Here is a 26,224-nt window from a genome sequence, read left to right on the forward strand (position 1 = left end):
ATTACTTATAAATTGACGCACAAATTGAAAAAAATACTTTCTATCCGTAATCAATACAATCATAATAACCTTATGATTGTTTTAATAAAAAGGATATAATAATCTTTTTTTTTTAATTTAGAAATTAATTCATGAGTATTCGCGGTATGTTTATAGTTAAAATTTTTTCTTTTATGCAATAATTATTTAAGAGACATATTACAATTATATTTATTACTTTATTCATTTTTACTTTTCTTAAATCCTTTAAAATTTACATATTTCAGAAGCGTTTGTTATACATCAAATGCAGCGGCGCTTACAACTCGAATAACAGTGTTTCATAATATTTCTTTGCCAGGTTTCTCTGCGATATATATTCGCCAGCTGTATCTTTCATTTTCTTTGCCAGCAATGTCTAGAAACATCGCGGTATAGAGTTCAGAACGCAAACAACAGCGCGATTGCTTCGATTCCCGCGAATTAATACCACGACAAGCTCGATTCGCGCCATTTTCGAAAGCGCGTTATTACGTTCTGTCGCGCGTTGCGGTGTGTGGCGAATTTTTCCTTTTTTTTCCCTCTTTTATTTCCGTTTTTGCGCTTCTGGCCTTTGTTTCGTCCCATTGACGACAATGCACATAACTCCCGCGCTTTCCGCTTTCTCTCTTCCGTCGTTTCCGCGTTCGGTCTTTGTTCGACGCGAACGGACATTCGCGAGTTCAAGCCGCGAGTAGAAGCTGCCGGAAATAAAACGAGGTAAGCGGGAGAGGGTCAAAGAGGGGAATGATTTGAATTTCGATTATTCTTGCTGCATTTTTCTCGCGGACATGCGCGAGAATCGATTACAGTTTGTCTTAAATCTCACTGGTATGGCAAGAAAGAGTTATATGGATCCGGTGTAACAGCATTTTACACAGAAATACAACTAACGGGAAGCAGTAAAAAAAAGTAGATATATAATGTTACCGTATTTAAATGTAAATTTACTGTATACATTAACTGCGAATACTTTATCAATTACAGTTCTCCAATATATAACGAAGATTCACAACCACTGTTGCCATCCACTTTCTTTTCTAATACTTCTTATTATCATATATGTTGTTACACGCAAATATATCTGGCACAATCACTAATTATAGAAACATTTAACCGAGTGAAAGAATATAATACCGAGTACAGTAAACGATATTGGAGTGAATGTTATTTTAATTTACTTAATTAGGTGTTGATACTTTAACGTAATTGAAACGTATAAGTTCCAAATATTGCTAAAACAAGAACTTTTTATAATAAAATATCTCCATTGCCATGTGATCGAGATGATTCAATGGATTGCAAAACTAATGCTTGATCTTTCGACTGTGCGATATTGAGTGCGAAAAGCTCTCTCCTTCTACGTTTGCCGACAAGAGATATATTTTCTATGGGTCGCACTATATCGTCGTGTGTACATCTCGCTATAGCATATATATATATATATATATATATATATATATATATATATATATATACACACATATACACACACATACACACACGTTGTAAATATCGTTCGTAGCGCGAGGCTAAGGTAATACGTTATAGCTTAAGGAAAACCTCGACTCTACGCTAAGAATTCCAAATATCCGAAGCTTATATATAACGCGTGCCGTTTCCGGAGATTTACGATATCGCCGTCATGCGAGAGACACATATAGTATACGCGGCGGCACCTGCTCGCGTCCGGAACACAAATGCAAACTCGCCCTCGCAATGAGTTGCGTACAAACACGTGCGCGCGCCCGAGAACGCTCGAGACTTCACCCCGGAAATACACTGGGTCACGAAAGTCTTCTACATACATGCCTGAAGAAGCTTCAAGAAAATGTCAGAACTGATATAAAGTCCTGCATTTTTTAAGTATCCATGCGTTTCAGTAGTAACGAAAACCTTCCGGAAAAATACATTGAGCTCAAAATTATGCGAAATTAAAATATAGCGATATATATATCGTTACTCACACATTTTCGCCAACTTTTTGTCAATAAGCTCAATATATATGCGTGCAATTGTTTTATATGCAAATGTATATTTCTTGTGTGCGCGAAAGTACTTGTGAATGTTTTATGAGATGTTTATAGTTTTGTTATTTTTACACGGAAAGAACTTGCTAAAGTATCTAAAAACTTAGCTAGATACAGATCTGAAAATAATTTTGTTGCATCATCAAAATAATTATGTAGGACACTCAAACTGATTGCTAAAATGTCGAAATTTTTTACAGCATTATCATCATATTTCAGCGATCTACTATAATTATTTTGATGGTGCGACAAACTTGTTTTCAGATCTGTATCTAGTTAAATTTCTAGATACTTCAGCCAAAGTATTCTTTCCGTGCATTCATATGTCATTCAATAGGCGGAAAATGTTTAATTTGATGGAAGAGAAAACTGCATTTGATTATTATATTAGGTATTAAGTCTGCATATTTTTGGAATAAGACGTTCTCCATATAGCTTTGCAGAATTAAAATATCTATATATATACCGATATATATTTCTACTTTCAACTTCTTATAATTCTCAATATCGTCCTGAGTTTCCTTTAAACAAACAGTGCATACTTATAGTGTTTCGTGTTTCATTATATATCTCGACATTTTTTCGAGAATGTCTTGTAAATACGCGCGATTGTACAGCCATTTATTCATATCACGCATTGTGTACACATAATATAAATAAAAGAGTAAACGATATAAATAAATATAAATATATATATGTATACAAAGCGGATATATATACAGAGCGCGAGTAATGTAAATTAATGTTGCTCATATTTGTTAAAACACGAGTCTTGTGAATTATTAATGAAATATCATTAGTTTCTACGATGGTGATCAGTCGCTGGTGATAAATATGGAATCGAGATTAACATGATATGCGGCTATTCACCGAACCGGTCTTCATTGTTCATTATTATAGAATCGGGCTAATCTCGCAAGAGATGCATTTGCAATGGGAATGCCGCAATACCTGGCCCAATAGATTGTATAGTTCATCAAACTATAGACCAAAAATTTCAATTGGGAGATGAATACATACAGATAATCTTCAATTTCAATGCAAATTTTTCACCGATATCGTTCTAATTGATTCGATGCGCGAATGTAGCAGTATTATAATCCGAGATAATGAGCTGACATTTTCGCACGAAAATATGCTCCGATTTTTGCAACTATTTGATAAAACTGAACATTATTCTGTGGTTGACTATGTAACTATGGTGCTCATGCTATTTATATGAAACGGAAAAATTGCTGTGCAGAATAATATTTGCGTGGACTAATATAATTTTTATTTTGAAAAACCGATTAGGAATTGATATTCAATTCCATTTATTTCAATTTTGAATTATTTACCTATTGGAAAGCAACGAGTTATTTCGACTGTAATGAATAGCTCTTGATGAAATCGCCTATATATTTGGTCGCTCGGAATAATCCTTCCCTGTTAACATAAACCGCACAAATTGTGTCAGCTTGTATACGTCGCGTTAAAGTGAGGTACCATTTCCGTTATCATCGAAAGGTTAATCCGAGAGTGTAACCTTCCTCCCTATCACAAAATCGTGCAACGAATGAATGTCTTTGTTATAAACCGGTTTTTTTATAGTATACCGGTAACGTCGAAAGAGTCGAATTTGAATTTTCTGAAACGGCTTGTTCTCACGTGAATCGCTTGACCGGAAATTAAAAAATGTTCACAGACGCATGGCTGGCAAACTCTGTGGTCCTTCGTCAAGCAAAGCGTCGCCTGCCTCTACCCCCATTCCATTAGGTACTGCCAAACACAAGATTCTAAAAAGTAACGACGAATAAAATACGTATTCACACGCATTGCGCGCGCATATACGCGTATCGCGTACAGACACACACGAATATCTTCGGCAGAAGTATCTCGCGCAAAAAAAATGTGCTCGCCTTCCTGCAAAAGCATTCACTCTCAAGCAAACAGGAACGAAGGAACGGCAAGGAAAGAAATGGGTAAACGCGTAAATACCGAAAGAGAAAGAGAGAGAAAATATATAGGGGACGTAAAAAAAATGAAACAGATATGAAAATTGAGCGACGAGATTTAATGGTTCTTCGATGGAAGTCGAGTACTACCCATCTTCTCTCTCTTTCTGGTCCTTCCACTTTATCTTCTCATTCGCATAGAGATAAACAGATTTCTGTATTTTATTCCTCTGTCGTTACTTTGAAAAGCGCCTAAAAATACAGATGAACGCACATCCAAATCTATGATGCTTAATGGCAAGGCTATTTGTATCACGAAATATTAAACGAATTACGATATCGTCCTTCTTTTCTTGCTTTCTGTAAAATGCAAAAGCATTCACTCTCTCAAACAGAAATGCAGGAATAACAAGGAGCAAAAACACGTAAATACCGAAGCAAGAAGAAGAAAGAAAATAAGACATATTTAAAGATATTAATGCAATATTCCTATAGAGATAGATGTATCATCGAAACGAGGAAAAATTTTAATAACTATGAATAAAAAGTAACAATAGGTTATTTTTAGTGTATGTTGGAAGTAACACATAATGAAAAAAAGAAAAACAATGTATTAACGATTGATACAAGAAAATAATATTTCCTGATTGATATCAAATTATTGTATTATTGTACCTATATAAATGCGTTCTTATTAAATTGTTGCAAAAACCATTTAAAAAATGAGATTATAGTAATAGTCACAAATGCCAAAATATCGAAATCTCGCGATAAACGAGGTAGCCTTGCCACTAGCTAGTAATGATGTCTACCACGGGAACGTAGGTATATAATTAACACAGAGATTATATGCCGAGATAATTCTTACCCCTTCATCATAATGTGTGTATGGGGGAGGGGATATAGCAGCTAATAATAAACACACACACAAAACACGCGTTAATAATAGATCGATGGTATAATCCGAGATAGATGTCTTAATGCGGAGTTACAATGAATCATAATGAGAACGCAAGCTAGATATAATGACCATACGTAAATAATTAACGTTTATTAAAGGCCATGGTCAGTTTTCTCTCGTGCTTTCCTAGGACGCCCCTCCTCCACTTCCTCCTCCTATCTCTTTCGCCGGTCTATCATTCTTTTCCATTCACTTTAAACTTTAACGCGTTTCTCTCACGTAGATATTGACCTCACGTAGCAATTCGAGATGTAGCCACGTTCTATGTAATCTCTAAGCTAAACACTTTAATCGAAAACACTTAGTGTAGGACATATATATGTAGATATAACGATATAGACGTTTCCGAGTGCCTCGATTATGGCGCCTTGTTGAAGCGACGTGCGTACATATCAACCTGTTATATAATAACCTTAAAATTTGCTGCCAGCGAATTGAAGATACATATATTTTGATGAGGTGGTCGTAACAACGCGTTTATAAGTTATGCGCGGTATAATTATCACGTTCAGAGTAATTGTAAGTAATACGAAAAGTATAAAAAGAAATAACATGGTTTTATAATAATATTTGTAGTTTCTCTTTCTCTCTCTCCAAATACTATTTCAGTATTTAATATGTGGAAAATTCCTAAATATAATATTTTAATTACAAATTCGTTTAAACGATCTTTCCATAAAAACGATTTTTCTTCAATGAAAGAGTAATGACGTGGAAAAGGGGAGGGATAAAGGCATAATTTATCACCAATTTCTATTTTTTAAGATTAAATATCTTGGCAGCAGAGGAAATTAAGTTTTTACCAGAATACCGCCTTATCAGAGTAAATTTCTGTTAAGTTAACGTTAAAGCAGAGGAAAGAGAACCAGTTGAGAAACTGAAAAAAGGAACTTAAAGTAAATGATTTACACGTTTTGTTAATATCATAGTTACAGCATAGATTTGTTGACTACAAAACTATTATAGGAAGATTAAATGCATCGCACAAAAACATCGCGAACAAGGTGCCATTGTCGTGGCACGTAACTATTTCTTAACCAGAAAAAAAAGTTACATATTGTGCTAAACGTAGAGTAAGGCATACGTCGAGTTAGGTGAAAGTGAAACGTAAGAAAAAGAGTACCGACCCTCGTAGGAGAGATTAGCATCGAGATAAGCCGCTCAAGGACCGTTGGCCATTTTGCGCTTCTTTGTTATTATAACGCCGTTAAACTCATTCCAGGCCTTTCCGAAGCCTTTCCCGCACTTCCGTCCCTCGATAGAGCGTCAGGAAACCCCAGGAAGCAAGGACGATGCGAACACCAAATGCAATTAAATAGATTTAATATGCGCGATGATAACAGCCATAATCGGGGATTTACATTAAAATCCTCGTATATTAATTACACTCTCATTATGCGTCACACACGTATTACAAATTTTCATTTAATTAAAGTAATTTTCTAAACTGCTCGCACGGAAGCTAACTCAAAAGAAATAAAATACAGTTAAGATTAATTAAGGATATTAAAGATATCTTTAAAAAAAAAACGAGAAAAGTAGATTATGCATAATGCTCGCGTAAATCGCGGTGACGCGGTACTTTCGCGTTCCTGCACATTGCACGTATACATTTACCTTCATATGTAACGAAGATTAAGAGTAATTAATTATAGCGCGGATTTATTAACGGTAAATAGGAGGAGACGCGAGCGGTGTCGTCGCACTAATACCTTCGCCTTGCTTTCTCGGTTTTCTCGGTTTCATCCTTCCTACCCCTCGCTGGCCCGCATCCCTCTGGCATTATTCCACCCATACCGCAACGTATATTATACGTTCGCGAGAGCTGTGATCGAGTTTGGATTTCGTTGTGTATTCTCGAGTTGTCGTTAATGAAAGTCCTACGAACCCTATCCCTGTGGATCGCAGGGTGAGAAAACGAAGAAAAAAGAAGTGTGTACGAAATATATGTTACGATAAGTCTCGCGCGCATAGAAAAGAGACAGAAGGGCGACGAGCGAATTGTCCGTCCTCGTCCCTAAGACGTTATGGAGAACGCAGATTCACGAAGAGAGCAGCCAGATTTACGCTCGTTCCCGCGAATTGTCTCGCTAGAATCATTTCTGCGAGTTGCCAAAATATTAATGTTAAAGGCTTGCATTCGCATATCGGTTTAGCACGGCATTTAGCTATAAATTCAACCATTTAATTTTCAGCTGTGTTTGACCTTTATGAAAATCGCATTCAATATTGCTATAGGAATTTGACGCTAAATATGAATATACAGAAATGTTTCATTGATTCATAAAATTAGCATCCAATGTTGTCCTAAATTAAAGATTGGCCTTTAAAGGTTGTCTAATTTTGAACTTTGTTTTCCTGAATGTAATGTAACTACCTAAATTATCCTAGTATTACTGTTTGCTAAATATCAAACAGTTGCATCAAGAAATTGCTAAACGTAATGATGCGAATGTAGATCTGAGAATTTACGAGCGAGGCAATTAAAGAGTAAGCCAAACCCAAAAGGAGACACTTATGTCCTGAGCTTATACATTTGTTAACGACACGATGCTTAAATAATATTATTGATACTTTTATGCGCGGCTATAGTTCGCTCGCGTTAACATCACCGTCCTATCTGAAAACAAAAAATCTCGTGATATAAATATATTCTTTTGTATATTTCGTAAATGTCGCTTCATCTATTAGGTATGCATCTCCGCATAAACGTCGAAATTTTTTTTTTAAATTCTCCCAGAACGGCGCGGTTAACGTTACCGAGCTATGGTCCGATTGTTGCTATTCGTAAGATTGTTGTTAAATCATTATGATCGCGCGTGGATAAAACTAATACTTTGCCCGATCCTGAGAATGACTCTCACGATGCCACTTGCACTCACAGAGCAGGTAATTTAACGATGCTGAAGCGCGTGCCACGCAAGACTACTTGAAGAACGTCGCTATGAAATACTCGCGAAATTAAAATGTAATTGGAGAATGTTCGAAATATGAGAAAATATACCGTCCAAGATAATATAATGTTTGTGAGAGCAGTATGGCGCAGTTCCGAAGCCGATTGACTCGCGGGTTATGCTTGAGATTGAATTAAAACGTCAATTAAGGGTTAGGAAATGGGAGAAGTTCAATAAATATCTATTTTGTTTTTAAATAAGAAGTTTCTAATATGTTCATTAATCCTTAAGTACCAGAGTGAAAATTATAATATTTTTATTAGATATAATATGTAACATTTGTGTGACCATCATTTAATATGTAAAAACTTCTGCAATATTTTCTTTCCTCAAATATAACTTTTGAACTCAAAAGTTGAAAAAAATATTTAAAAGTATTTTTAGATATTTTAATATAACAAATGTTAAAAACGTATAATCCAATAGAATTCATGACAATTAAACTTGAGTCACATAAGATTCCACTATGGTACTTACAGATTAAAGATACCTGGTATTCGGTGAGCTTATTTTCGCATTCTAATCGCACATTTAATATATCTGTAAAATATCTTTTAAAATTAAAGTATATCTTTAAAAATTCACACAAACGGATGTATTTTTTTAAGTTAATGTTAACCGTGTAAATGAGATTTTTACGACTCAGAAAATCTCTTCAAGTTTTCTTGCACGCGAAAAATCGTCTTATTCGACAATCGCCAATCTTTCTTAATGCATAAGATTTCGAACGGTATAGAATGAATCATGCTTCCGACGATGCTTCTTTCCTCAGCTTGCGCTATATGCGCCTTAAGAGAATAACACACTCGTGAAAGTAATTAATTTAACAGGCGATCGATGAGGGCTCGGACGATTAATTAGATTACCAACGCTAAGGCGAATAAAAAGGTGACGAAAAGAGAACTTGCACAGCCGCGAAAGTTTTATAAATGTCTCGTGGGTACTCAATAACATAACATTTTTGATGCCCGTCTGAGATCGCTCTGGAACTGAATGATAGAGTGAGTTCACTTACGCACGCGCGTATACAATATTAACACCATGTAACGATTCTCTCTGGAGCTCTATTATTATAACGGTTAAGAATTATTGAATAGTAAATGTCTGTAACAAATAAAAAGTACCACGCAATGAACGAAAAAGCACAAGAAGATAGAATTTCTCGATACTATACGTGCTAGAAGAAGGGAAAAGACGAAACAAAAATCCACTTCCTCTCTTATGGAGGATACTCTTACTACCTTTCTTGTAGCACAACACAATGATATAATATGTTTTAGTTTGAGTCTCTACTATGAGCTAGGTGTCACCTCACACAGATCAGTACAATTTCATATAGAACAATTGATGTAGTAAGCATATATGCTTTTATTGCCACTTAAAACATTTTTTCCAATTTCGAAAATTACCTATTATTTATATACGGTATATTGAAATTCGACTCATTTCGAAATAATATACTCTAACATTAAACATATGCTCCTAAATACAGTTCCTAAATACAGCCAAAATTTCAAATTAATAATACACATTTGAAGGGAACTTGTGGTTATGGAAAGATCCCATCTCTCTCTATTGAAACCGCGTGCCTTATAGATAATAGGAAGTTACAGAAATTGTAATATCACAAACACGTGGACAAGCACGTGGAGTAATAAACGATTCTTTATACCCAAAAGCACAATATGGAATACACGGTGCTGAATTAAGTGCGTTGTAATAATTTCAGAGTATCTATATAAAAATTAAAAGCGTAGAAGAAAGACTTAAATAAATAAAAGAGCAGAAACAGTTTTTATGTACAGAGAATCTTACATGATAAAACGTAGAGGATACATTTTTCGTTCCCTCCTGATATTTACTAAGCGTTATTGAAACAGCAATTAGATATTTATGTAATGGTGATTTTAATATACATATAGTAAATATGTATATTTGTATTTTTCATTTAATTATAGAACACAGGCAACATGTGTGTACACAATCACAAACGTTTTTATTTATTACTATAACTTATCGTAATTTGTACATATATGTCTTCGTACTTGATAAATTTTGATATTTGCATTTAATTTTGAAAAATATTTGAAGATATTTGAATCTTGGAAAGAGTAAAAAAAATAACAAAAGAATGAGCGTTTATTACGTTTAACACCTACACATTTATAGACTTTCATATTATAAAAGGTATCTATTTTTCCGTTAATAACGTAAAGGAAACTTGAATTTGTTTATGAGTTTCTTTAATCGCGCAAAGCTTAATCCAGCACCAATAATTGTCCAATTGTCTCGATAGATGATAAAATTATCTTAGCGTGATCAACGAACATTTCTATATCATGTAAGATCGGTGATGTCTCTTGTTGGGTAGGAGCGGTCGTGTACCGCGCAGTGGGGCCAAGGGTAGGCCGAGTGTCCGTGAGCCCCAGCGGGGGTTGCACCGGTAAGCTTCAACCCCAAAGTGCCAGGTTGTTCCACCAAGTTCTCGTGTTCTCGCTCGTGTTGACGGTAACCGTAATCCGTAGTACGTAGTACATACCCAGATTCACATACACGGTCACGTATTGCACAAACATACACGTACTCTCAGTTTACTAAGAACACCAATCAAGATCGCTGTACGTGTATCAAAACTTCTTTTTTCGTACAGAATCGCGAATGAATTTGAAAATTTAACAAAGTATTTGAGATTCTATTGTTGTTATCTCAGGACGTTTTAAAAATTATTTATGAGAAAAGTTTAACAAGTAATTGACATACTTTGTATTTGAAATCAGTATTAAAACTTTATTGAAAGATACTTTTTTTTCGTCTATAAAATATATCTTTAATATTTTTATTACTATATATTCTTAATTGATATATTCGTAGCATTCGAATTTTCTAGTTTGCTTTTCGTAATAATACTAGTGATTTCTTAAATTTTGTGTTTTATTTTGGAATTCTTACTTTTGCTAAAATTGTTACGAAAATTCACTATTTATTGACGAGTTTTATTACATGATAGCTTCTATCTGTCAACTATTAACGAAGATCATTTATTCAAAATTAATATTTTCTTAATCCAGATCCAAACTAAGCACGCGACAGCAAATAAATACAAATAAACAATTTATTTTAACGAATACGAACGGTGCCAGCAGTTTATTGAAACGAACTGTTCATTCGTGTTTATTTGTACTTGCTTGCTTGATCTAAATTCGGTTTTACATCACTCTATCATTCTCATACATTCTACTCGCATTCTACATTACTTAATTCTGATTAAATACGAGACATCTGCCATTGTTGCTATCTAGTTACTTTAGGTACCCATAGTTTCGAGTATAATTGTCACCGATAGTGTTTATTATTGGTTGAACTCTTTTCGTATATAAATATACATATATGTATATTCTATATCTATTTTTATGGAATGCTTAGGAAACAGAAAACCGTATGTTAGTTGTGCATCCGTTGTTCGTTGTATCGTCTACGCGATCTGTATTCGTCTCGTCCGTCTTTCTCACCACGTGCGATTTTAAAAACTGATCGATTTTCACGAAATGTATTCTTTTTCTTTCTTTCTCGTGTTCGCGGCGAAAATAGGGCACGTATTATTAAAATATCTGCATTGTCCTACTTCCTTTATGTCAATTTAACGTAGTTTATCCGTAAAAATCGTTTAAAAAATTTCATCTCAAGCTCTATTTACGTTTGTGTATGCAATTCAAAGAACCTTATCAATTTTGTGATTGGTACAAAATCTACGGTGATTAACAATTTATTAGTTCCATCATTATATAGACGTGTTCTATCATATTAAAATAAATCTGCGTATAGAGGTCGCGTAATATGATACACGTATGTATCGCTACGTTAATATTACATTATACTTTCCACTAAATTGGGAATCGGATGATCGGCGCTTTCAACGAACAGGCGATTAAAACGAATTAATATGATCCCCCGATAACCAGTTTTATCATCACAAAAAAAATGACCGCGCTATGCCATATAACGACATTTTATTGCGTTACAATTTAATTAAGGGAATAATTAGTCCTTCAATCGAGTAATACGATTGGCAAAAGGTAAGTATCGAAGAAGCGATATAAGTCGCAGCCTTGTACGATTTTGCTGCAACAGTAAAAGTTTGAATTAGTTTCTTGTCTCTACCTTGAGTTTGATGTGTTCTCTTAACATTTGTTATACTGCGTATCTGCATTTTCAGATCTGTTTTAAAGCCACTCTTAATTGCTATTTAACATGCCAGAAAGTTGATCTTTGCAACCTGATTCGCTTCTTCGATAACTCTACTGCAAAACAATTTTGACGACGGTAGAAGATGTAGAGAAATATTTATTATGATTTCTCAATGAAGCATATTCCTCGGGGCAAAATTTTTTTTAATCGATCGTTATTTGATCACAGGGAATATTATTGTATCAAAAACCAAATTTGCTTTCATCAATAATCAGCTGATTATATCATTTTACATATCTTTGAAAAAACTTTATGATATCCATATGAATCCGAGTCATAAATATGTATCGAAGCTATTTCCAGAAATATGTGTCAAGTTATTCAATGGAATATTGATAGAGTTATTCGACAGATATAATACCGTGCTGTATCGCATATATTTCCTGGGGCATCCTGTATATATAATCTGTCGTATAAACGAACGGCGAGTTGCAATTCTATGTTTCAAAAATAGAATCAGTGCATATACGTATATTGTTCAACCCATTGGAGATGCCTGGATACTCATATGGCAAATACGAAAAAATTGATAGCATATCACGAAATTCTCGTATTTACCGCATGAATACGTATTGAGATAATCTCTGATTCGATCAGGAGTCTTTCTATATATATTTATATATTACATATTACATATTACATATAAGCATATCGTACGTCATTTCATTCCATAGTGTTTAGAATAGCCTAACAAGTAATCGTAACGAGAGCTATTTGGTTTCTAACGTATACATATATATATATACGTTTAAATCCCGTATCTCGTACTGGTGTTGGATGGCTGCCTAGCTCATAGTACATAGTTATATCCAGATCTTCCATCGTTCTATTATCCATATGAGTACTCGAGTCTAACATTAGTTTTCACTAGAACTTAGTCTGATGTCTATAGGTCTGTTTGAAAGAGCGTGTTACGGGAAATTTGTGTGTATAACACGTCGCATGACAAGAGAACTGTTAGATCCTTTCCTAACCTTGATGTTCCGCGGAAAGGGTTCTCTTTGAAATAAAAGCGAAGCCGCGGCCGGACACAAAACACCGGAAAATCTCAATTTACAGAGCTTGCTTTAAAGCTATCGATACCCGATACTTGGGCTCGTTTTCTCATCGTATTTAGCGTTAAACGAGGTCATCAGATTCTCTCCCGCTGACATTAAAGGTGATCTTCATATTAGACAAATATGTTTCGGAATTAGACTGTTATAGTTAAGAGAATACAAGCCTTTTTACTAATCAAAGAAAGTAAATGTATATTCATATCTTTCTGAGTACCTCTACTTATGAATATTTATCATCACTCTTTGACTGTTGACCGCCACTTTGCGCGCCGGTTGGAGCAACGCTTGCATGTATCCAAACTGGTTGTATGTAGTTCTAGTGAAAACTGAAATCAGCCTCGTAAAAGTATTTTTCATCTTTCCGCGTGACCCATAGCCCGTCGAAAGTGTTACAAAAAAGTGTTATACGCACCAAAAGATTCTAATTCACAAACATTTTTCATAATTTCTTATACGTTGTATTGTTTACATACATATATGTATGTATAAATATATATATATGTATATCTTTTTTTTCTTATGAGATTTGAAATATCTTTATTATTTTTACGCTGTCCATTATTATTTTCGTAATATCGTGCCGCACGATTTTGCTCATTACGTTGCACGGCTATGGGTCAGTTTTTCTGTGAGACGAACAAATTCGAGTTGAATATCGCAAAAAAATGGAGAGAAGGCGACCGGGGCGGAACCATTGCCGAGATCGATGACGAAGACTTCGTTGAAGATGCAGTCACCTAGGGGCGAGTAATCTACCATCTAGCTACACCTATAACTATCTTTTAGAAACATCGCCGTATATATAAAGTGATATTAATTATTATATATTGTCTATAGAGTAAAAACGCCTAGTTCAACCACAACGGGTCGATTGCCCATTTTATCCTTACAAAAACACATAAAGACTATAACAAGTTATAGTTAAACGAAAACGACAATGTCGTTATTGAAAGAGATTCTGATCTTCCCGCGGTGGTGCAAAAGTGTAGTCAATTTAGATAAATCGAGTTAAACGATTATATATAGTTTCTGGTTAGAAGCAGTCTGTAGTATAAAACAGATCGTTGTCGACTAATTAATATTGAGAGTAAATAACAAAGTTAACTCTGAGATTGCCCACATACTACACTCATACTTTTAATGCAAAGTTTCACAGACTTTGCAAAAAAATGCATATCGGCGATATATGACAGCAACATATATAATAATATATAATAGATACTTCAACACGAGGGTGCTGTCAAGATGCGCGAAAAAAATATTTTCCATATTAAATATTACATCAATCTATATTTAATATCCAAAAATGTAGTTGGCAACCTCGATTAATGTTTAGGTCATAGTTAGATATCCGAATTAATAGTTTATTTCGAGCGATCGTAACGAGTATCTTCGTGTATGACAAAAGTTTCTTGAGTATTGTTCTAAATTTATAATAAATTACATCTAAATAGATAAAGTAGTTTTTTTTCGAAAAGATTGTTTGCAAAGCGATAGGGCGATTCGCTGCGACGTTTCGCCTACGCTTCTGTGTAGAATTCATAGAACAGTAGATTAGACACGTAGATAGAATGAGAGTGATTATCTTCTTTGTGTGTCGTGTGTCCATCTGTAAATTTGATTGTTCATCTCTCCTTGTATTTCCCTATGCAATTGTATAATATCCTGCTATATTCGCGACTAGTATCTTGTGAGTTAGAAACGATCGTAAGACTTACCGCCCGAACGTCGTTATTTCTTGCCGTTTATTTGACCGCTAGCATTAGAACGCTAATTAGAGTTAGCAGCGTGAAACACTGACGAGTTCGTAGTTTAGAAACTTCGACCTGTCACGGTGATATTTACATATGTTTATATATTTTGCCTATAATATGTACAAGTTACGATTATTGCCGGCATATAGCCACTAACACGTGTATGTAGTTTTAGGACGTGCCAACGATTCTACCACCCGGAAAATATCTACTAATTTACTTAATCTAACGTATTGTCTAACAATTCCGTTATTACCAAGCATGGATGCGTGAATTAACGGCTCGTTATGACAATCGTCTTTGTACAACGCTAATTAACAACATGATTCGACCAATGTGTTGCTTCGTCAAATATGTCATGCACTTCGCTCTTTAACAATGGAAGAATATGGCTTCACGTTATGACGCTGATCATGATCTGCCCGCTTCGATATATGGCTGTTATGATGCAAACCAACATTACGTATATGGTGCTCATGTACAAGACTGTCCTCAGCATTTGAAACTCTTCTATATTTGCGTGTTCAATGATGAATCATTGAACGAGTAAGATGCTTTCAGGGGTTTCGACGTTCTAAAATCTTCCTTCGTAATTTATTGAAGAAACGCTAACCACCTTCTTGCTTATGCAATTCATCATATCATGAATACATTTGCATTATGAAGTAACATCTATTTAACATATACACTCTTTAAACAGGCACACTCTATCTATCTATAATATAAAATTACAAAGTAGAATATTAAGGAACCGGGCTGAACGGTATTGCTTTAATTAATTAATTATGATCCCTTACTCTTCTTCATTAAAAGGTCCTTTAGATATTCTAAAAATAGGGCAATGTAAAATAGGTAACCTTTATTACTTTTGCAATAATTTCTTTTATATCGTTTGACCACCTATTATCCCTTAATCTATGTTAGAAAAAAAAATAGAAAAGAAAAGAAATCTTTAAACTTTTATGGAAATATGCGCTACTTATAAATCGCTATCGATCTCGTTTCTTTGAAAAGAGTATTCGGGTATCATTTTTACAGAAAAATATATCTTAATAATACCTCAAAATAGAAAGAACTTGTTTCTATTTTTATATAACTTCACGTGCAGTTTTTTGCTAAAGCCCTCCATAGATAAACTTTATAGTTCGTTTCAAGATATGTACGTATAAAGGTTATATCTTTGAAATCTTTGATTTCAGTGCAGAACCAATTTTCCGAACGAAATTATCTCGTCACAGACGTATTGATACGTCCTTGTCCTTTACAAGTCGAACGTTCTTCGCTAGGTGATAACCTTCGAATCACCCTAGATGATCCCTCGTTCTCCATCCAACGAACTCTGAGCGAACAACTCTATGCTAGAATTTGGGACTCAAAGCTCACCGGTTTCGCACCACTCGGAGTCCCCTGGGTAGATTTCGCGGCGCGAAGTCCTTATCTAAAGTCTCGATCGCGTTTACGTCAGCTGGAGATACACTCGAAATAGATGAACTCTTGCCCTAGATCCCTACGCGTCGGTCGTTTCGATGGACGGCCAAACCCAGGCAATAAGGATTTCCACGGGCAGACTTAGTATATACTTAGTATATACGTATATACGCACCCTTTCTATTTATATAGGGTGTCCCAGAGATCGTACACTTTTATCCGGCTAGAGAATTTTTTAAGAATTTAGAGATGTTCATTCCATATCCCGTGGAAGATTATATTCACTTGTTTTCACGAGTTTCTTTCCAATATTGTGTCTCTCGGTAATACCAAATCATGTTAAAATGCTCCATTTTTAATCTATCTGCGAAATAAGATATTTTATTTTTGTTTGCGATTTAAATTTTGCTAGGTATAACAGTTTAATATTCAATTACTCATAAGTCAAGCGTAGATAATATCTCATGGCATTAAAATAATTATTTTTCTAATATTTACGATTTTGAATATGCTTCTTCTAACATCTTTTGTGCCTACCTAATATCTGTGATTCAGAGAAAGTGAACAACCTTCGAAGCATCCCGTATATATATGCTGGCCATCTGTGTATATAGATATACATGTGTGCTTATGTGTATCGCTATTTTTGGCTGGATCGAGATACGACCCCAAAAGCTATCGGTGCAGCCGTCGGTTGTCGCGAAATCCGGAAGCCGCACCCGTTTCGAGGGCTGGACGTGGACGTGCGGCCCCTTTCTTTTTATGAAACTTCCGATAAACGCCCGCTGGCAAGGATTTCCGTTTCATTCGTCAACCTGTCCGACCAGAGATCGCGCGCGACACGTACATATACGCACTCTCTCTTTCTCTCTCTTTGTCTCTCTTTCTCACATTTCGAATATTTTTTATTATATTTTTTTCCTACTCGTCACATTACTTGTTATTTACGCTTTTCTTCTAATCAAAATATGAATCATGTAACATCGAAGAAAATATTTTAGTGAATCAAAGAAAAATTATCATTAATATAAGCTGAAATTGTGTATAAATAATTTTTGTCGTTCCAACTCAAAATTCAAGCTGGGTTCCGACGCATCTGACTTCTAGAATAAATAACTTCTGTTTCAGATTCTTATCTAATTTATAATAACCCCGAATTATTCCGAATTTAATGCTTCCTTTTTTTATGTACGCAATTTCCACATTCTCGTTGGACGCGATTCATTTATGTTGCCGAATATCGAAAAGATATGAACGCACGTAAATCGTCAGGTTACGGTGGACAGGTCTACAGAGTGTTTCCCTCTAACTATGGCAGCTCGGAACTTCCGGTCAGAGCATGTCGATAGAGACAAGCCACACCATTAAGCGCCGTGATACCCCATACAAATCACGTCGATCCACGATTTATGGTCCATTCACCCTCTCTCGCAATCGCGTTATCAGCGCCGATAGTTGCACGCCCAAAACGAGGCTTCTCCATGAAAACCTTCGACGGTATAGAAGGGCCATTCCCTCCCCTCATATTAACAATGCATCAAAAATATGATTTCGATCTTGTATTCTCGATTCATTGCTGTAGATTATAAACATATATTGCAAATATAACTCGCACACAATCGCTTATGCATAATATAATTTATACCCTAAAGAGTTAATTCCCGTTCCTTGTTTTGCTTTGAATATGATTTGACCCTAGAAACATCAAAGTTTCATTGACTAAATCATGTATTATCAAAAGAAATAAACGTATTTTTTTCACAATTTTTTATTTTATTTTATAATATTATGTATTAATTGATATAATGTTATGAGTTATATATCGATATTCATTAAGTATACAATTTTCTTGAAATATGGCATTTTTTATTGAGATTTGGTGTTTCTAGATACAATTCTGCGATTTAAGTTATACTTGCACAAAATCAAATCTATTCAAAATGAACTGAAAAGTAAGATTTTGTTATCTCTCTGCTTGTACACATTTTTAAGAGTTAGCTTATCAAAATTATTTCAATTTGAAAATATTTAAAATTCCAATATTATTATAGGTATAACTGCAGTTGTTCTTAATTTGGGATTAAATATATATAGTTCGGATAAAATTCGCGATCTCTGAGACATTTTTTGTGTTAATTGTTCGGGAAAAATGCCGTTACTAAAAACTTGATTTTTAGCATTTTACGTTATAAACAGCCACGCATATGAGAAGAAATAGAAAAAATGTATAAGCTTATCCCGCTTTTATTCCTGGCTATTTCCATCTCTTATTTGCATTCCAGTTTTTTCACGATCCTCTCCTGTATGGCATACTACAAAGTAATATCTACCAAATTGAGACAGTATTTTTTGCTGATACGTTTATCTTAAATTGCTTTGTTTAATTTTTTAGTCTAATTTCCCTTTTTAATTTTTCTCAGTATGTTCATGTAATGCGTGACAATTATATTTGTTTTGCAGCTCGCAATTCAGTTAAGCTACTAACAATATAACAGAATGAAGGTGTCTATAATAATATGTAATAATTCATCGTTACCAATTCATCGTTAGGAATACCAGTTCAATAAGATGCAACTAATCGAATTAAAACGGATAAAATTTAATTATTTTTTTCTAATCTACAGTAATTAAAACATATATAAAAAATTATAAAAAAATAAAGATAAAAAATGTAATTAATATAAAAATAGTGTAATGTTAGAGAAAACAAAATATAGAAAGTATAAGAAACAAAAAAAATTTTATATAAATTTTTCATAATTTTATATGAAAAGGAGTTTTATATTTCAACAATTTAAATGCAATTTAAACGTGATATTAATTAAATTTAAATTATTAAATATAGTTTATGTTACAATATATTATATTACGGTATCTACAAAGTTACGCAACTACACGCGTTGTCAGAGTTAAACTGTAATATAAAAATATTTCTACAATAACACAATGTGTTATTTAATTCACGCAGTACGTTAACATAAATCCTTGTTTCTTCTTAGTCAACAATTCGCATTACAGATCGTACTCCCCGTTCCCGTTTTTATTTCTCATCATTCTCAGCTTTCTTCTTGTTCTTTATTAATGTTAGGAGTGCCGGCGGTGTACTACCACGGAACAGGAAGTGAGAATGCAGGCCGCGCGTATACAGAGGCGCCGATGCAACACGTCCAACGCAATGCACTCCGGAAGAAATGTATGAAGTCGACATTCACTTTGCTCTCTCGAAATACACACCTCGAAACACCTTCTTCTCTTTCTTCGTCTGTCTATCTATCACATTCGCACTCACACATATGCTCGCGTACTTCTTTTCGTCATCATCGGTCTCTCTTTCTCTCATTCTCTTTCTCTATATATATCTTTTTTACTCTCCTTCTATCTATCTCTGATACAGAAATCCCCTATGCGCGATCTTTCGAAGTACAACCAATTCTCGAGAATTCTTCCTGAATCGTCCCGCCTCGTTTATCGCGTTTCGTACATTTCTGCCTTCGTCTATTCCGTACGGAAAATGCATATTAATACCGAAGTGCATTTCGATGCATCGAGTGCTACTCCAGGGAATCTCTCGCACTGTAGTTTCGACGGCGATCGATACCCCTAGGTTCCATTATTGCCACAGCCAGCCGATGTATCCGAATCGAAACCGTAGTCGTGGCGGTAAACGCCAACGCGGTTTCGAGCATCCTCGCCCGATGGAGAAAGCTGATACCGACGATACGAGCGAAAGCTTTCTAAGTGCCTCGAGAAAACACCTGTCACACTTTTCGGCGATATACGACGCTTCCGTTATTTCCAACGTGTTTCCTTACACGCGCGAGCTCATCCGTCGAATGTAATTTTCCGCGATACAAGAACCACCCCCGTCAATATGAACGTTTAAGAGCCACATTTCCCACTTGAGTGTCGAAGACGAGAGGCAGAAGGCACGCATACTCGAGGATTGTTGACATCCTCGGACGAAACTCGAAAACAAGAGAGACGATTGACAAAGCAACACATTCGAAAAAATCACCTTTTTACGTCTGTTCTCTTTTCAATCGTCCATCTGGCGCGTCATCATTTCTCTGTTCGTTCTATATTCTTTTCTTTTTTTTTCCTTTTACATATATATATATATATATATATATATATATATATATATATATATGTATATATATATATATATATATATATACACATTGGTTTTCAGACTATTGCCGAGTGATAGTCGACGAAAATGAATAGCAAAAGCACATACGCGTGTTGCAAGTATGGCGCAGTTGTGACCGAAGTTTTATGTTTCAGTGGATCTAACCAATGGACAACTCACCCCAAACAACAACACGCCCTTACTTACACAAGCACTTTCTGGTACGTTTTAAAAGTCTTTCTTCTTCCCGGCTGCAAATGTAATGCGCTTTCTCGACTCGCTTCGTCGCGCTGCGGATCGATTCGCCCGGAAATACAAACAATTTCGGCTATGATGGCTTTTTCGTTAACTAGTCACGCGAGATTGCAAGCAATAAAGATTGTGCGCAATATCTTTGAAAGAGTACGCTCACGATCGCTTCAACGAAATATTGCAGAATAAAACGCAATATTACGTTCGAATCAATCATTGCTTTTGTCATCTCATTTTAATATCGTAATATTTTGCAGCGATATTTTCTCAAACTGAATTCTACCTTCAAATATAGACATGGATAATTGTGCGAAACATTATTCTTTAAAGTTCCCAATTTTACCATTTCATGTGTTCCTCAACGATTAATTCTCCAAAATCAATCTCCATCTAGTGAAAGAATAATAGTTGGAGAAAGATTTCGATCGGTTAATCGGTCTGTAATTTCAGAAGACGATTACAATTCGTGTACGTGAGCAACGGAAAGCATGGCTACTTTGATAAGCATGATTACTGTGCATGACTATTATACGTAGATATACTTCATCAATAAATATTGTATTATACATAAATCTCGACTAAACAAACTGTCGGAAACTGTCGTGGGAAGACAATAACGTCATTCGTGATGTTATTCTTGGGATATTAATAAAGTAAGTTGGATCGTATCGCTTATTCTGTCAGATAATAAACTCAGAGATGAATAACTTCACAGTTTAGCGGAAATTTCCTGTTTCTTGGCACCTTCCTTCATCTCGCCAAGTAATGTCTTTTCCTAAAGAAAAACGTCATTCAATTCTAACGGATACCGTCTCGTTACTTTTTTTTTATCACTTTATTATTACGCGATTACTTCCTGCCGAATCGCCGAGAGACGCGGATGAACGAAAAGGAGGAGAAGTGCCACACACATGCGGGGGCGCTGAGATGCCGGCAGCGAAATACGCCTCTGTTCTTTTTTTTTTCGTCGTACTCCCCATCTAAAATCTGCCCCCGATCTGCCCGCCGTCGCGCCGCGCGCCGTCGTGCCGTCCGCAATCTCCTCTCAAATAAATCAAACTTTTGAATCGCGCTCGTCCCTCCTCCAACCCCCCGATCCCTACGCGCCTCTCTCTCACCATGGTACCGACACAAAACTTTGTAACCGGCCGCCATTGTCAAGAGTTTAAAAGCTGAATGGGTTTTTAGATTGTACGCCGGGGCGCTTTCGGTTTCCCGTGGCCCCGTCACCATCGGCCTCTCTTTTCCTCGCTCCCGTCGAGAGAGTTTCAAATTCTTCGCGTACCTCCCGCTTACGATCTCTTTCCTCCTTCCCCGCACATCCGCTCTTCTCCGCCCTTCTTTTCTTTCTCCCCTTCTTCCTCCTTGTTCCTATCGTCTTTTTCCTCCTCCGCTTTCGTGACCGCCGTTAATCCGAAAGTACGTACCGTATGACATTTACGCGAGCTCTTGCGCGCGAACAACGTGAGCGCGATATACGAAATCGCTCGAGTCAGATGCATTAATCTCCGCCGCTTCTTATTGGCTATCTGTCAGAGTTTTTACGAGTGCTAAAGTTTCAGAATGCGGACGACACGCCGAGACACTGTTTTCCCGTGTGTGACACAGCTTCGAAAGTAGCGTAGAGTAGTTTCGCTATGATTTCGCTCCTTATTGTATGTATGGGAACGAAGAGCAGTTGTTGGCAAGGTTTAGAAAGAGTTTGAAACATTTTATAAATATAGTAATCGTATTAGTACTTAATCCCTGCTGTTATGCATTATACATATACAGTAAATATGCGTTAACGTGTTCCAAAAGCTCGAAAGGGTAATATATGTTTCTCGTGACATCTTTTACTGAAAATATTTTACTTGCAAATAGGGATGAAAAGTATAGTAAAAAATTAGAAATGCCAAAAAGATTTACATAACTAGAAAAAAAACATCATTTGATGTTCAATTATTTGAAGAAAACAATTAGCTTTTGAGATTAATATTATATTCAATAATTAGTATTATTTCCTTGCCAACAATTAGATTTGGTGCAAAGGGAGGACAAGGTTATTTTACTAAATTCTTCAGAAGAGATGGAATATTGTTTTTGAATTTTCTTGCTTTCACTATAGTCGGCACGAGAGAAATAAGATAATTTATTATTTAGATTTATAATCTTCAGATTTCTAATAAACTTATTCGATATTAATAATATAAGAAAACGCGCGCTTTCTTTTTATTAGAACTTTAATTTTTGACTTATCTCTCATTGCACCAAATTATCCGCATCATCATAGTTTCTCCTCACATTTTATTTCTTTTCTCATTTGTATTCTCACGCGAGCTGAATTACTTCGCTGAATTACTTTGCTCTTTACTTCGAGAACTGAACGCGAAATGGGGTAAGTTTAGTTTTCGTCGCTTGACCTTTCTAATCTAACCAACCTTGTCAATTTTTGCTGCGTTTGATTTCTTAAGAGCACGAAGGAAAATCAGTCCTCGTGCAAACCAAACGTTAGAACGGTAATCGTAGTCGAAAGCCTGTTGTATCTCATAACTTTTCGATCGCCATCACTGTCTCGTGCGATTGCGTTGCTTGTCCCAGTGACGTGTTGTACAATGTCGTACATATGTATATATGTACGCAAGGCGCTTTTTTCATTATCTCTATGATCGTATGTATAAAGGCTGGCCTTGCAATGCGCTTCATGAGTGTCTTCTTTTATTCCTTCCTTTTTCTTTTCCATTCCAATGAAATTATGAGAAGGTATTCGTTAAATGGACTCCATCCCTTCCCTTGTATTCAATGTATGTAAACATGATACGTATACTCCTTGATATAATGGCATTTACGCGATCATTTAAATGCGTGGTCATTTAACATGCACAGTCCTTGAAGTAAAATGTAGACCAGAGATCATCGTTGTTCATTTGTGCACGAATATGCGTGAGCTCGTTACAACAAATATCACACTGTATAATATATGTGAGTTAAAAAGAACCTTATCTCTAATGAGATTTAACCCGTTTAGAGCGTATCGTTATACAACTGAAATGAGTTTTGATATTAGTAAGCGGAAAGAGGCGAAAAAGCTAAAAACTAGGGGCAAACGCCAACGGAGCAACGTGCCTCAAGGTACTTGCATGGAAGATTCCTGAAAAGGATAAGGCATGCAACGCTCGTATCGCTATCGCGGGCAGAATGAAACAATCAGAATATTCACGTCCCATAATTGTCACTCAGACGTTTAATTGTTGTAAAATAGCGTAAGCTACAATAACAAGATTGAAAATTAAATGCAGCTTAATAGTTATTTAACGGTTAGATAAGAGAGATGACATCTTTTTGGATCCTCAACTACTCTAGCACGGTTAAAGCTGAATCTTTATGAATTAACTTTGTAAAAAGAATTGTTCTCTTTATAATGAAAATAAATGAAAAACTAATATTAATGTAAAACTACACTATTAACGACACTATTATTACAGTCTGATTAAATTACAACAGTTACATTTATTCAAAAGCTGAGCCGCGGTAATTGAGGATGTTAAAAATTATTCTTGGCATTTCTCAACAAATTCGTCTAAATTCGGAAGCAAATTCATGAGTATTTTCGCGTTTCGCGCATCCCGTGAAAGGCAAGGACGAAGCTTTTGCTGAGGCTTGTCCTTGCCTTATTAACAACGTTCGTTCGATCGGGATAAGAGGGTGAACATTGACGCGGGTTCGTTGCAGTGATGAACAACTACCAGGCGGCCGCAGCGCAGGCCGGATTCCCGCCGGCGTCGCCGCACGGGGCCGGCGGCCACGGTGGGCCGCAGGGCCGGTCTTTCCCGGCGGCCAATTCACCGGGCCCAATTGACATGTACAGCTCGAGCGCCGCCGCCGCAGCAGCAGCCGCAGCCGCGGATTCCGCAGTCGCAAGCTACGTCCAGGCCGCAGCTAGCCCGCAGCCCCCCACGACCGCGTTCCCCGCGATCGCCGTATCCCGTGCCCCGCTCAACTACAGTCCCGTAAGTCCACTTTCTGTTCCCCCTATATTCACCGGATCGGGCCCCTCCCGACAAGGATATGCAACGTAAGGATAAAGAGCATAGTCGAAATCATTTCCGCATTTCAGTCAGGGTTTACCTAGTCCGGCAATCAGATTTTACCCAATTACTTCACTTTTTCCATCGCTAACGTCGTAAGCTGTACGATTTATTGCGTTGAAAACAAATTAATTATGCTTAACAAATCTCGTCAATGGAACTTCTTTAATTAAATAGAATTTTATAACTGACAATATGTGAGGTAAAAACAGAAGATAGTTCAGAGAAAGTAACGATTGGTTTAACTAGAAACAATTACGAAAAAAGCTAATAAAAGTTTTTATATTGCATTTTAATGAATATCGAAGAATCTGCTAAAATATTCCCCTAAATGTATAAGCATATCAGTGTTTTTAATAAATGTATATATGGTTGGTAAAATAAATTATCCAAATAAACTCGATGAAAAAATGTATATTCATATTTTTATGTTGAAAATTTATATTACAAGCAAGAATTTGAAATGAATTTCACACACGTGTAATTAAATATTGCAAAATTAAAAAATGATTTGACCATCGACCGAGCTCTTTATCGTTTCGTTCCGTATTGCAATTTTATCAGCTTTATACATTTACAACAAGCAAATGTGGATACCTTCTTGCAAACATACATTATATTTCATGCAACCGGTTTTCAATCTCACAGAAAAAGATTGCTTCGATGTACATATTATATACGCTTTGTACATTCTATATTCTGATTCTATATTTTATGAATACATCTCTGGTCCGTCAGGTATAGTATGACAATTATTACATTGGCTTGTATCGAAGATAAACTTAATATTGTTTATAGGATTTCTATGATATATTCATTCTCTGCAATATCAACGTGTTTAATATACCCAAAAGACTTCTCATGTAGCATCACTTCGCGTATTATTCTTCGCATTTTTGTCACTTATTATCTTTATATTGTAGAATTTCGAAAAATATAGCAAAAAGAAAAGAGATTCTACAACTTCAAAGGCCAAGTACCGCAATTGCACGCTGCAATTTTAGATATGCAGGCAAAAGTACGGGTTTATCTTTGTGCTCACCCCATTGTGTAATAGTCATTCTTTTTATGGAAAGGTTGATGAGATCGATATATTCTATTGTTCCAGGGTCCTCTAATACCAGCGGCGTTCACTAATGGCTACCATTGAGCCTTGTTAAGACCTAATAACAGGTATGTATGCCATCGACAATATTTCGGTGAATTGTATTTACGTTTTATGTTGAGATAAATTTATTAAAAACGCGTTCACCAATATTACTATGTATAACATGTTAAATAGTTCAGTTTTCTCTTCAATCTCTTTTCAACATATAACATTATTTTAACAAGAAACAACTTTACGTGAAATAGTAATAGAATATCAATAAAAATAATAATGAAATTTTTTA

The 26,224-nt window shown here is 35.6% G+C and overlaps 1 protein-coding gene across 7 annotated transcripts in view; it reads left to right on the forward strand.

Moving 5' to 3' along the window:
* The window catches only part of Rbp6 (RNA-binding protein 6), a 598,266-nt gene that overhangs the window by 557,748 nt on the left and 14,294 nt on the right, over positions 1–26,224 (forward strand). For 4 of the 7 annotated variants that reach the window (XM_071769996.1, XM_071769998.1, XM_071769999.1 and 1 more), the window contains 4 exons: positions 19,471–19,575; positions 20,670–20,735; positions 24,478–24,755; positions 25,942–26,006. In XM_071769996.1, coding sequence (XP_071626097.1) covers positions 19,471–19,575; positions 20,670–20,735; positions 24,478–24,755; positions 25,942–25,983 — 491 coding nt within the window. In that variant the 3' untranslated portion in view covers positions 25,984–26,006. Of the gene's footprint in view, positions 1–10,268; positions 10,422–19,470; positions 19,576–20,669; positions 20,736–24,477; positions 24,756–25,941; positions 26,007–26,224 lie in introns of all 7 variants that reach the window. The other 3 variants (XM_071770002.1, XM_071769997.1, XM_071770000.1) reach the window with 3 other exon arrangements.

The sequence above is a fragment of the Temnothorax longispinosus genome, chromosome 2 (assembly GCF_030848805.1).
Source record: "Temnothorax longispinosus isolate EJ_2023e chromosome 2, Tlon_JGU_v1, whole genome shotgun sequence".
In the NCBI taxonomy this organism is placed as follows: Eukaryota; Metazoa; Arthropoda; class Insecta; order Hymenoptera; family Formicidae; genus Temnothorax; species Temnothorax longispinosus.